The following is a 15,057-nucleotide window of genomic DNA, read 5'->3' on the forward strand; positions in this document are numbered from 1 at the left end:
ACAAAGATTTGTATGACATCTTACGGAAATGTATGCACAGTGTTATCGTACAAATTAGTTAGGCAAGGCTGTGGGAAGTTTCATCATTCATCTTGTCCAGGGTAAGTACATAGTGTTAAGGGTTTTAGCATTTGTGATGCTTTTAATGGAAAGAGTCAGGAAAGTACATAGAGGAAGAATAGTTTCAAGTTGACTTAAGCTATAGTTCCTATGGCCCTCTAAAGGGTGGAACTAGAAGGCTTTTATATTCAACAGAGGCTTTGATAGTTTTCTCCTTATTGCAGCAAATCTGGATCCGAGCTCTCATTGAGATTCAAATGTACACGTCAAATATGCATGATGCTCCACCTCTTTGTTTAATCTGAACCCATTCTGTCGTAACCAGCTACAGATGAGGGGTTACCAACGTAGAGTCTACCCTACAAGGACATGACATGACATGACACCGGAGCATCTTCACAGTGGATACATGGGCCTGAGCCCACATTTTGTGGTCTGCACAGCTGCCACATGTTCGGACTCGGCTTTATCTTGGAGGACTTTCACATGGTGGATATGGTGCAGTGCTATGTAACCATTAAACACAGAATGATTTCTTGACAGTATTATCACATCAGTGAAAGCGCTGTGTAGATTACACAGCAGGAATTGCATCTTGTGTCACAAAGGGCCCAAGGGCAAGTGTCCTCTAATATAGCTTGGCTCTTCAGCTGCCTGCATGTCCCTCCAGAAGAGTTGCAGCACTGGCTTGTCAACAGGAAACGGGCTGGTCTGGTGAAGGTTGCCTTTTATGGGCTCACTGACAGTAACAGCATGTTAAGGGAACCTGAGGAGGATGATGGGCCTAACTTTCACTTGGGGTGGAGCTGATTAAACGACATCCTGTTCTTTCCATTAAAGTGTATATGTGATATCGGTTTCTGCTGTCTGCTCTTCATTCTCTGCAGATAGCTTAGACTTGTAACAATGTGCTCCCTTTTGGAGATTCCTTAGCAAGCAGGGTCTGTACACCCAGCCTCTTCAGTATGACAAGCGTACGTAAGAGCACATGGTTAGGCTTTCCAAAATGAGAGAGCTTGATACTCTCTCTACCTCTATCTGCCAATGGTGCTCCAGACCTTGAGAACAAAGAAAGATGAAACTGCCTGACTGGTCAGTGGGCAGTGGGCAGACTTATTGGACTGACTATCTGATAGTCTGACTATCTGACTGATAATCCAACCCAATTTGGTGCAGGCCATATACAGAACATACCAAAGTCTAATTCAGGCTAGACATTTCATTAGTCCCCATTCCAGGGACAGCTTGTTAACTGATCTGTCTGAAAGGCTACACTGTAATGTCACATTTAGGTATTCTATTAGTATTCAATCTTCAACTTTGTAGAAATCTGGTGGGTAATGGTGGTTAATAAAGTAGAGTCTGACAATTATCTTGTTAATTCATAGTCAGACCCCAGAAACCAACGATGGTTCAGTCAGTCAAGCCAAAGAAAAAGAAACAATATTTAAGGTGCAAAAGGATCACAGGCCCACATCTAACTTAACTCAGTTTAAAGTTGTTGCTAAATTGAGTATTTCAGCACAGTCCTGGTAGATTCTTAACACTTGTCATAACACAATATAATCACCCGAAAATGAATCTGGTCAGTGGCGGGGATTGATTAAATCCTTACCAAGACTCTAACTGGTTGGTCTTGTTGTCATCAATTCAGTTAAGACAACATCATAATAAATACTCACAAAAGTAATTGCTAAGACTAAGGAAAATAGTCATATACATATATATATATATATATATATGTATATGACCAGACCATTATATATATATATATATATATATATATATATATATAATTGTGGTGTTAGCTGGTTAGTACAAGTCATTTTAAGTGTAAAGGGTAAAAAAAGCCCAAAAAAAACAACATTCAATTTATATGTTACTACTTTATCCTAATAATTAGTGTACTGCCTAGTACCAGAAGAAATGCACCTCTGATAAAAAAAAGTTTAATGTATGCCAATTTTATGGGCAACTGTTATTCTGAATGATTAATGACTCTATCCCTGCAGGGCAAGTCCCATTCCCCGTTTATCTATATGAAGGTCAAAGGTCACAGCAAACTGTAGAACCCCTGGAAGCTGATGGGTAGTCTTGTGCATCACTGCAGCCTGAAAAAGGTCCCTCTAGACAGCGAAAAAAAAATCCAAATGTTTGCAACATACTGTAGGTTTGTAAGGGTGGACTCGGAGCAGCAGAGCTTACTCCGACTGCAAAAGGAAGTATTTGTAAAGTCAGAGTACTGCCAGAATTCCTCTATCTAAATTAAGAACATCAGGCAATGTGGACAGCTGTGGCTAAATTATATCATGCTAAATGGCTTGTACAAATACAGTTCTAAGACTTAAACTGGTTATGACTGGTTATATATATAAAGACACTGACACAAAACGTAATGTGTTTTTCAGTTTTCTCTTCCCAAATTACAGTTTAACACCTTTGAGATTGAATTATATGCTTTTACTTATTTAATATTTCTATAATTTTAGTTTATTAGACAGATCTGGAAAATTATAAATGAGACCTACAGGGATACATTTAATGTGTTTTATTTTCTGGCCAAATGCATATTATCTCTCCCCAGTATTTAGTTATTTTAAGGCTCGATCCATGGTGAATATATTCAATTTCACATGTCTTCTGCTTGTGTGCCACATGCTGACATATTTAATGTGTCTGTATAACACCTCTAATGCTCTCAGTGGCTCGCCGTGATTCAGACCTCGCACTGCACAATTAAATTCAAGCGAAAGAGGATTAACGTCAGTAATATGGGGAGAAATTAATGAAAGAAATGTTGATAAGGTTTCTATCAATGCATGAGAGAAAACAGAAAGAGCATTCAGAGAGCACACAACGGACAGGTGGTGCAGATATGTGATATAGAGTGCTGCAGTGGAGGGAAGTGCAGAAAGCACATGAATCAAAAGAAGAAGAAAAAAACACATTTAAATGGGTGAAAAAAAACGTGATGAAAGAAGTGTGCAGGGGGAGAGGGAGGGGGGTGGTGCGTGTATCTGCGTCAGAGCCAGAGCCAATGAAGTCAGAGATGGGGCAGGCTCGAGCAGCAGATGCTGTTACTGCCACTCACAGCACCCGCCTGGGCCTCATGTCCTCTACGTCACAGAGCTGGCACAAATTGTGCCTGCTTGAACATTTCTTTCTCTCTCTCTCTCTCTCTCTCTCTCTCTCTCTCTCTCTCTCTCTCTCTCTCTCTCTCTCACACACACACACACACACACACACACACACACACACACACACACACACACACACACACACACACACACACACACACACACACACACACACACACTGTTAGATGTAATTTATGTGCATTGAAAACATAGAGCACCATTCAATTACATTTAAAGTAGCACACCTACAGATGTATTTTATTCCCTTCAAAGTATAACCACAAAGGAAAATACAGTACAAGAGAGCTTACTTATATTTTCCTATAAAGCAACTGTTTTCCATTCATTATTTGTTGCACCCTATATAACATTAAGCTGTTCAACATCAAGCTAATGTTTTTGTATTTAAGTAAATGCAGCATATAGCCTGGTAGCTGATGCAACTGCCGATATTTCCAGAGGAGCCAAATGGCTTTCTTGCGTCAGTATCAAAGGATGCATTGCTAATAAAGGAACTGGCCAAGAATAATATTACCTTTCTATTAGGGCTGTATTATTCTAACTTTGCTAACACATTAACTGATTAATTAGGGATTTGTCTGTCTCTTACTTGGTAATAAAATCATAATTTTTTTTTAAAAAGGGCACTGTTAAGCAAATAAATGTACGTCTTATTTCTTAGATTGTTTTGTCTCTGACACACACACACACACACACACACACACACACACACACACACACACACACACACACACACACACACACGCTCGCTCACTCACTCACTCACTCATGCGTCTCTCACATGCAAACCCTGGTTATTTAGATTAGCAGGCAGGGTTTTCTGTTGGCACCACTTGTGACCTAGATTATCACATCTGTAATTCCAGAGGATGACTATGATGATGTGCATGTAGTCTGTGGAGGGGAAAGAAAGAAAAAAACACCAAACAAAACAAACAGTCCTCGTTCACTTTGCTGACGTCACTGCTCCATGTGAAAAGCTTCACTGTGTAATCGTGTAAAACTGCTGCATGCAAAACAGGGGGTCAGATGTGCCTATCTGATGTGGGCGCAGGAGCGGGCTCTTGTGATCATGTGTTGAGCACACACACGTGTAAAAAACATGCACACTGCTGCAAATATTGTCTTGAACTAAATGTCTATTGTTTCAGTATATTTTCCCTTTTTTTTAAATAAATGTACATTTCTCCGATTAAATACATCAGGGACATTTTGCTTTCCATCTCAGATCTTCTTATTTTATTTTTTTTAATCAACATGTGTCCTAAAACATGATTCAGATTTTTTTGTGTGTGCCTCTGACACACTGTTACGACAATGAGAGCCGCAGCTGCAGCTCTGCTGGCAGGAGTCACATCCTATAGGTGATGACGCAAGCAGGAGCCATGACCTCATCAGCTCCCCATCAGTGTTGGTGTGTAATTTACGCAGGTACGATGCTTATGTACAGTTTTGACGTACTTGTACTCTTCTTGGGTGTATGATATACTACATTATACTTCTACTCCACCAGAGTCTGGAGAAAAATACTCACATATCTTTGATATTTTTAATTAGTTATTTTGCAGGTTCAGACTGACTATTAAATTATAAAATGTTGTTAGATTAAGCCACCCAGCAGCATATAAAGCCTTTGCTAATTATAGTCCAGTAGTATATTGCACACATATATATATATATATATATATATATATATATATATATATATATATATATATATATATATATATATATATATATGTACTTCTGGTATATCTTGAGGCCAATACTTTTGTACTTTTACTTAATTAGATTTTAAATTCAGTAGTATGTTTAAACCATGGTACTACTCCTTTTAAGTAAAATATCTAAATAGGTCTTTCACCGCTGCATCAAACCTTCACTCTGCACTCTTCCTCACGCACACACACACACACACACACACACACACACACACACACACACACACACACACACACACACACACACACACACACACACACACACACACACACACACACACACACACACACACACACACACACACACACACACACACACACACACACGCATACACACACACACACACGCATACACACAATGATGATTCCCTACAAAAGGCAAACACCCTCCCTCGGTTCTATAGAAGGCAACCACTCTGCTTAACACGTCTGCTGATCTCTGAGCTGAGAAGCCAACAACGTCCTGGTCAAACGTAAGCCTTTTAACTACCAAACAAACACGCATCATTACTTACAGCTGAGTGATGTCACACAGCCTGTCAGAGTGAATTTCTTGTGACGCTGTTTGGTGTGTGTGTGTGTGTGTGTGTGAGAGAGAGAGTGTGTACGTTTGTGTATACACTGAGGCGCTGCTGACAGACTGTTTGACTGCTCCTTGTGCAAGCATTACACATGGACACACCAAGAGGACGTTATCTTTAACACAAAAACCCAGCTCATATGTATACATATATTAAACATTTATAATCTAAATAAATATATAGTTTTATTCACATTTGATGCTTGTTCATTTTGTACTTGTCCTGTTTAATTTTACCCACAACCTGCCAGATGTGCTTTTATGTCATAAGCATAAAGACAAATAATTATTTGAATATTCAACATTATGAGTACATTGGGGAGATCGGTGCAAAATAAAATAAAATTCTTCAATTAATATCTAATGTTCACAACCTAATTGCATTGTACGAAATGTTCAAATGGTGTTCCTCATGTCGAAATCCTACTGAAATGTTATGTTATTTTTTTCAGTTCCATTCAGTGTTAAAAGTCACTAACGACAAGAATAAAGCAGAGGCAATGGAATGCAGCTGACTTAAGCATTAAATCATACTGTATGAGTTGTTATAAAATAATTTTGTGCCTCAGAAAATAAATTATTTGAAAAAAAAGACACCAAGAGAGAGGAAGAGAGAGAAAGCTCAAATAAGTTGGGGAGTGGCTGGGGGGACAAGTGGTGGCTCGCTGGCTTGCCTCATCAAAAGCCAAACAAAGTCATTATGAATCATGGGTGAGCAATACAGGTGATGATGTACAGGCCTGTCAATCTCCCTTTACAGCAGACATCAGAACATGCCAAGACGGCTGAGCAGCCAGAAGTCAGGTCTGCCTGTTTACCGATAACACATGGACACAATTCATTCATTAACTAAACACACACACACACACACACACACACACACACACACACACACACACACACACACACACACACACACACACACACACACACACACACACACACACACACACACACACACACACACACACACACACACACACACACACACACACACACACACACACCTGAGGCGTTACTCACATGTCGATCAGTTTTTTAAATCCTGACTCATTGTATTTTAAAATCCAATTGTTCTATCCAAATACGTAACAAGAAAACTTAACCTTAAGTCAAATGGAAACTGTAAAAAATGAAAACCAATAACATTAGTGTAATGTAACAATTCACATAAACAATAAAATGGAATTATTATTTTTTTCTGCCTTCTGCTAGTTTGCAAAAAAACTACCATTGCAACCTCTTTTGACATTAGAAGATCAAATAAATCGATAATTATGGAGAACATATCTGCAATCATTACAGAGACTGCACATACTAATAATAAAGGAATATGTGAATCCAGAGTTACCGGTTGTCTGCTTCATGGGGAATCTCTCTGACACTGCTCCCTGTATTTCATCTTTATACTTTAGCCCCACCTAGTGTCTGTCTGTCTGTCTGTCTGTCTGTCATCAAATATGATGAAATGAAGACATTTTGATTCTATCCTTGTGCAGATTTGAATAATGCACTATTGTAACCTGCAATACACATTAAGACCACCATGTGGTATTCTTGTACAAGTTGAGCTTGTTCCAAACAGTCATAGACTCATAAACTGAAGCTGCTGCTCAACGTTGTCTCAAGAGAAGAACATGGACAAGAATATTCATGCAGATATCTGAGGGTTTGAGTGAGGTAGCATGTGGTTTCTACACTAAGTGCTCTGTGGCGTCACAAGAGTGGCAGACAGGCCCGCTGCACCTCCACAGTCTTTCAGCATCGCAGGCACAAAGCCAAGCTAAAGAGACACACATGGTGCACTGCTGCCGAGCTGCCCCTCAGTTTAATCTGTGAGGACAAACCAATCCACAAGATCTGGAAATATGTTCTCAAAAGTCTGAATTCAAAGACAATCCCTAACTGGCCTGATCGTCTGTCTCATAGGAACAGGGCTTTTTTGTTTCTGTGAGCGGAGGCCATTTTGTAACGTTCTTCTTAATGTATTGTCAATGAGGTGGGAACACCATTATTGTTACAGTGGAGAAGATATATGGAAACTATTTGTCCTAATGGGTGTGACGCAGGATCAAGATGACACAAATTGTTGACCTGCCAACCACCATATAAAAAAGAAAAATAATTCTCCTGGTTTTATTGTCCCATTAATAAAGTTCTGTGCAAAGTGTTATATCGATGGATGGATATTGTCATTTCTGTGGCTTCTTGAGCTGTTTCATGGAGGGTTTTTTGGTGAAATTTATACTATTTACTATAATATTCTCATGTATAAATAATCTACATACTTACAACACATCCAATGAACTAAATAAGCATTAAAGCCGCACGCTGCATCAATATTTGTTAGGATTAAATTACTATTTTTATTGTGAAAGGGGGTCCCTGATACAGAGAATTAGCGCCCAAGTCTGAAGTTCCCCCTCAGCTCTATGAAGCATTTTAGTATCTTTCAGCTGAGTGTTTTGATTTTACAATCTGACACTTTACAATTTAGGCTCATTCTCACTGCTTTCATCCAGAGCATATAGACGGAGCAAGAGAAAGTGGGGAGCGCGAACCGGAGGATTTTGGATGGAGTACAGAGTTGATATTTGCATTTTACAATCGAAATCTAAACTTTTTCACAAGGCATAACTCTACTTTATCTGGTAACACCTGAGGGTTTGACTAATATCTGGATCAATCAGTACCATCCCATAAGGTTCTAATGTAATGAAAACATTTTCACTGCTTCAGTAAATAGGACGAACCTTAGACCTTAGATACTGAACGAAAATCTACTGTGGCAGTGCACGGTACAATATAGTGCTGCCATTCTGCATCAAAGCAAGCGGTATCTTGAGTGGGAGGGGTTCAGTGGGTGTGTACCCCCTAAGTAGTCACAGATGCCAGGCACAGTCGGGGAAGGAAGCGCCCAGCTCTCCTTCCATGTAAGCCAAGGGAAACTCTCATTTGGGCATGGACCCAAAATGATACAGAGCCAAAGACTGTGATGCAAACAGGTCGCATCGTCAGTGTAAACAAACAAGTCTTGAGGTCTGAGGAAGCTGTAATGTTTACCATAAATCCAGCCCAAGCATCTATTAGTTTATATTAAGGGTCAATTTACTCAAGTTACAAAAGCCTCCCCTCTAGTGCTAATTGACCATGCAGATAATGCAATTTATTTGTCCAGGTTTGGAGATATCTGTTTCCGAGACTTTGGAAAGTGACAGTGTTGAAAAATGATTATGCTCATTTTCAGGTTCATATTTGTATTTTGGGTTTCTACTATAACATGTTTACAGATTTTAATGTTGAAAAAAGAAATGCTCTGCTTAAGTGCCTGTCTCTTTAAGCCCTCCTCCTGAAAGACTCTGCTCTGATTGGTCAGCATCTCTGGGCATTCTGCAGCTGCACTCTTGGTGTCTCTACACCATCACTGCAACCGGGGAATGACTGTAACTGAGATGTAGCAGCACTTTCTACCTAAATATAGCATAGTTGTGACATCACAACCGTACAGAAGTTTTGTCAGCTAGTTTAAAGACACTGTTGCTGAATACGGCCTGTGTGCATTAAATGTTTTGATGCTTTCACAGTATTTATATAGTACCTAAACCTGTTTTATAATAAAAAAGACATGAAAATCTCTCTTTTTAAAATATGGGACCTTTAAAAATGTCAACAGCGTTATCTCTTTCTGGAATAAATGTTTCTCAAGATAATCCACAGACCTCATTGCTAATACCTTGTCCTGACAGCAAGCAATGTGAGTGTGTCAGAGTTAAAATCAGTTTGATTTCTCTCTAAATTGTTTTCTATTGGAATGTCCTAACTGGCTGCAAATGTTACGTGTGTGTAAATGCGTGTGGCAGAGTGGAGCTTTGGGGAGACAGGACGCGAAGGGATGACGCTGGCTCCTTATTTGTTAAACACACTGGGAGTCAGTTAGTGCCTGACAAATTGTACTCTTTTTCAGGAGCATATTTCACAGCTTGTTCCACACATTTATAGATTCAGTGTGGACAAAGAGCGTTTATGCAACGTGATAGTCGATGCTCGCTTTTTGTCGAGACAACAGTTTATTGGACCTACTTTCTAGTAAATAACTTGTCCTCATGAAAACTATTGTTCTTTTGAAACTTGAAAGTCCACAACGACATTTTGCTAATAAAAAAAATGTACATGTGTTTTGAGACACAACCATGTCTCAAAATGTGGCAACCGCAGTAACTGCAACCCTCCCCTCCCCTCCCCCTTAAATAACCAATGACGATTTGCAATGACATCTCAGTAGGAATCCTCCCTAAAAGGGCCCCATGTCATTCCTGTTGAACTTGCATGATGATTTTTCAATAAAAAAAAGAAAAAGGAATTAATGGATGAGGAAAAAACAGAGCTTGACATTATTTAGTGGAGCAGATGATGACAATTAAGAGTAAAGAACTGAATGCTATTATTTAGTCTAGCCGGTGGGTTTACTGGGTCTACTCGTGGCTGCGGGTCCAGCAGGTCCTCTGGTCGAGACTGAGTCATCAAAAGATCTATAACTGGCTCAGTTAACATTGTCACATAATGAACTTGCTCAGTAGCCTTTGTAAACAGCGTACACCAGACTAACGAATTATATGATTAAGTGATGGTACTCAGTGTTTTTATTAATATAGCCAGACTAACAGAATTTAATACAAGAATCAGGGTAACATATTAACATAATAAAGTACAATATAGTTCATTACGAAATAGTGAAGGATATGAGACATAGTATATGAAGTGTTGTGATATAGTATATAGTTATAACATAATATATAATATGAAATGCAAACAATAACAATCCTTTTCTTTTTTATATATTTATTTGGCCCAGATATGATGATGATGTGGGTGCGCTACTACGTAGATGAGGAGGACGTTGGTACTCTTCTTTTTATCCCAATGGGTTTTTTGGCTGATGGATATGCTGTAAACCACCAGAAAAAGAGGTGGGTACACCCTACCTGTATATACCCTTCACTATACCACTGATTTGGCCACATATATACAGTATATATATGTATAGGAATAGGTTCTGACCTAGTCTTGTTAAAGGTATAATATGTAATTGCTTACTGTTAGTGAACACACATTTAAAGTTGGCCCCTCCTCTCCTCCCTGAACAGCAGTAAATCAGAGGAATAAAACTATTACACCTACCTGTACCACAAATAAACACATACACACCTGTGTGTCAGTATGAAATGCTGAGGGGGAGGGGCATCATGTGGAGGCAGATGGGAAAAGGAGGGCTTCTCACCCTGCGTGCTGTTATTGGCTGGGGGTTAAACACCCGCGTGGGTCAAGCCTACACCCAGAAACATTCCTGCCCACCTCGATATAAAAAGAAAATACAAAATCCAGGCAGAGGGCAGGGTCTTTGCAGATGCAGACGCCACGACACTTGTCTAGTGGGTCATAAGTGATTATTAAGAGGGATTACTTTTGAATCAGTTTACACATTGTTTTTTTTAGGATACTATTACATATACACACCTAGGTGTCAAAACAAAATAAAAATCAGTAAGTTTCAGAGGTAAGATGACTGTGATCTAGTCGAGATAAAAAGTAAAAGACAAACGATGAGATGATATGACGTAAACATGCAACAAACATTTCATCAATCATTTGATGCAAAGGAAAGACCACACACGTCTTGTCCTCATACAAGCCGTTTCCATTGCTACAGCACTATTCATGCAAGCAGGCATGCCTCTCTGCTCTAAGGTGATGCTGTTTTTGGCCTTGAACGTACAACTCCTGTCATGAGTTTGCCAGCATAATAGCAGCAACACTGCTGAGCGAGGTATTTGAAAAGCTGCCTCTTGAAAATGAAGAATTCTGGTATTTCAAACTAAAGGATGATCTTAACCAATGTCTTCAGCTAATAGGGCACAGGTACTTTGAGGAAAGTAAAGCATAAAATTCATAAGAACAGGACTTATTTGTTTGTGTATACTGGCTTTTGTTTACCATCTGATGATCATACAACAATTTACCCACATTTGTCTTTTATACTAAATCACTGATCATCCCCATGAATGGATTAGGACTTCCAGATGTTTAATCTCAAAGGGATTTGACCTGTAACAACATTTGTGAAGGGTCTGTGTCCATTGTATCCTATTACATCAATGACTGTAGGTTATTTGGAATAAGTAGTAGCACCAATGTATTGATATTATTTAATATTAAAATAATTAAAGCTGTTTATTGAGCATTTATGTATTACACAAAGAATACAAAAAATAGCTTTGAATTGTTTATCATTGCCAATCAGGGCCATCATTCTTTTATGATTTAGCCGTGGTTTATTTCTATTTTCTCTGAGCAAATAAAAGGGCCCATCAGCAAGCCAGGTCCCTGAGTGCACACACAATAATGGTAGATTTGGCTGTGACTATTGCTTTGAACTTATACAAATCAACCCTACCTTTATAACTGAACATGAAATATCAATCTATGTGAAGCACCATTATACTTCAGATGTTTATAATCCACTTTCTGAGTCAACACATTCTTATTTTCTTTAGTCTTGTCAGACACACTAACAGCCTCTGCAACTCAGATGCCACACTCCCTTTACTTCCCCTTGAACATGAAAGTATGCTCTGCAATCAGACCTGATGCCACACATATTCGACTCCACTGAGGACTGATGGGATTATCAAAGTAATCCACAATAACACACAAGATTGTTTTCTAGGGATAAAACGACTTATTTTACTGGCGAGATGATTGCATAAAGACAGGGTCATGTCACTACAGGTTAAATAACGTACTGTATGGATTCCTTGACACAGCAGGTACAGCGTCTGTGCATCCTGAAAGTATTACCCGTCCGTGTGTCTCTGACTCTGCAAATACTATGCAGCAATATCAATCCATTCAACAGCCCCAGAGAATATAACGTGCCTGCACTCTGGCAACAGTGCAACTTTCACACTGTCGTTTCTGACCATGTCTCCTACCTTGATCGCTGCATCCTGCAGGTGGAGATTCCTCAAAGTCCTGGTCGTCAGGACTTTTCCGTTTCCTCGACATTTGCTGCTCCCCTATTCGAGTGGTCGATCTATCCACCGCTGAATCGATATCTGCGGATAACGTGAGACACCTTCAACCGGCAGGGTATACGACACATACAACAGTCCCGGGGAGGCGAGAAGAGAGACGCGAATAAATCTTAGTCCCATTCATTCAGATCCCTTCTCTATATGTCCTCCTTCCAGCGTGCTTTGTGCGCAAAGTTACCATGCGGTGGCCAGCAGAGCACCTGGACACGCAGCGAGGCATGGAGCCGCTCAGCTCCCGATTCCCGTGGTATTCGGATGTGGAAGGATGAGTTTCCACGGACAGCCCAGAGTGTATTTCTCTTGACAAATGAGAAATATTTGCAGATGAAGTGATTTGTCTATCACGTGCGTCCGGGGATTATGCTTGAATCCCGCTCAGATAGAAGTTACGCACTGGGAGGAAACTTGTTGATCCGCGTCTTAAGGTGGTGGTTTTCGTCACTCCTTATGCTTTCTGTTTTTTTTCTTCCTCAATATCAATTTCATTTACAACGTTGTGTGAGGTGTTTTACTTGAATGGTGCTCGACGACGTCAGACTGCAAGTCTAATCAGGCACGGATGACGCACAGCCGACACAACGGGAACTCTTTGGTATCTTGAAGAGTATAGGCCAATGTAAATGGAGATTATCTGGACGCGGTCTGCCCGCCAAGCGCGAGGCCATTTGGCAACATTTGAGCTGCGCACTAAGTTGCGGGTAGAAAATGCTCTCCGGCAACATCTGTTAAGGAGGAGAGGATCCCTGCCCAGCGTAAAACTGGATACACTGTACTACACGAGTGGTGTGAGGGGAGCGCGTGGTACGATACCTTCTCAGTCCAGCGGCGAATAGAAAACACTCTTTGACTGTGACGCTTCTGGCGCAAAATCTCCAAATCCATGTCCCAGAGTGACATACATCGAGCAAACACGCATTGTGTTGCTGTCACCGGTCTTGGGCAAACAGGTTTTGCTTTCACATCAGTGTGCGGGAGCCACAGAGCAGCAACTTGAGAATAAGATGTGAATAAAAGCAGCAGGAAGAGTCGCGAGTTTGCGCGTATTAGCGGAGGCAATGACGCCACCGGCCTGGCTTTCACAAATTGCTTGATGGTAGTTTTCCCCTCCGGTCGACTCAGCTCTGACTGCCAGAGAATTAAAAAAGAAACAGTGCTCCTCTTTCACTCATGCAACAAAGGACTGTGCGTGCATTCAAGAGATATCCACTTGGATAAAACTGCACAGACTTGACCAATGCCATCTACTTTCATACATTCATTTCACTTTCAGGAGAGTTACAGATTGGTTCCTGACACCAGTTGAGCAACAGCCCCCTCCTCCTCTTGAATCTCTCATATACTGATTTATTTATGGACACCCCCGGATCAGGGGATCATATTCCATTTAAGGCCTACTACATCTGGTTTAGATTTCCAGTGTAGCACCTATTCTGCTACTCCAAAATTTGCCACTTGGATGTCAGTGCAAACAGCTTGGAAATTAAAAAGCTGTTTTTTTGTGCATATATGCGCAAGGGTTTCTTGCAAAGAGCCAGAGTTGCATTTATGCCAATGACGCTGGTATTTCGTGGTATTTTCTGAAAGCAAACACGCCTCCCTCTCTCTCCCTCTTTCTCTTTCTCTTCCCCCTCCCATCCCTCATTCTCTGCAGCTACTGACGTCAAGACATGCTTGCGTCAATGCTCCCTGCTTTGACAGAGAGCTCTTTTTCATTGGGATCATAATGGGATTATTAGGCTTAGAGAAATACCCTGCCTTCATGGCTTTTTTAGATTATTATTTTTTCCGATGGATGCCCCATTATCTTTTCTTGCTTTAAACATTATTCCTTATAATAGGAAAGGGACATAGGACATGTAATTGGCTCTTACAGCAAATGGCTGAATGATTGTATATCATTATGACAATGATGCTTTTTACTTCAGCTCTTCTTCAACATATGTAATACTTTAAAACAGCTATTGACATAAATCTTTAAAGAAGATGGACATGGATTTGCATAAAAATTAAGAAAATGGTATTATCTCGTCTGTGTTGATTTATTTCAGACTTAGAGGCCTACTACATATTAACACTCAGCTTAAATATCTCCGTAGACAATTCAGACATTGAACACACGCAACCCTATACGCACATGGTGACACATTAAGCATACAGAGACCATTTCATCCAGTGGGTTGACAGTGAGATGCTCAGAGGGAAGCAGTCAGTTGTGTATTCGATTTAGCAGATTAGATGTCTGTTCCTTCCTGTCAATCTGTGGTTGCTGCTTGTACAAAGGGGAGGATGTCACGATGTCCTCATACACTGACCTTGATCTTCTGGGCTGAATGTGCTCTAGTGCCTGTTGGCTGGCCTCGCGTCACTTCACCCATTATGCTTTATCTTTACACTTTCTCAGCTCAACTGCTCTTCACTTTGTGTCACTCTATTCAAACACCATATAG

The 15,057-nt window shown here is 40.2% G+C and overlaps 1 protein-coding gene across 2 annotated transcripts in view; it reads right to left on the reverse strand.

Annotated features, from left to right (window-relative positions):
- Window positions 1-12,675, reverse strand: part of pde10a (phosphodiesterase 10A) — a 59,129-nt gene extending 46,454 nt beyond the window's left edge. For both annotated transcript variants that reach the window (XM_083923130.1, XM_083923129.1), the window contains exon 1: window positions 12,509-12,675. In XM_083923130.1, the coding sequence (XP_083779256.1) occupies window positions 12,509-12,581 (73 nt within the window). In that variant the 5' untranslated portion in view covers window positions 12,582-12,675. The remainder of the gene's footprint in view (window positions 1-12,508) is intronic.
- Window positions 12,676-15,057: the final 2,382 nt, after the last annotated feature.

This window comes from Echiichthys vipera, assembly GCF_963691815.1.
Source record: "Echiichthys vipera genome assembly, chromosome: 11".
Classification (NCBI taxonomy): Eukaryota; Metazoa; Chordata; class Actinopteri; order Perciformes; family Trachinidae; genus Echiichthys; species Echiichthys vipera.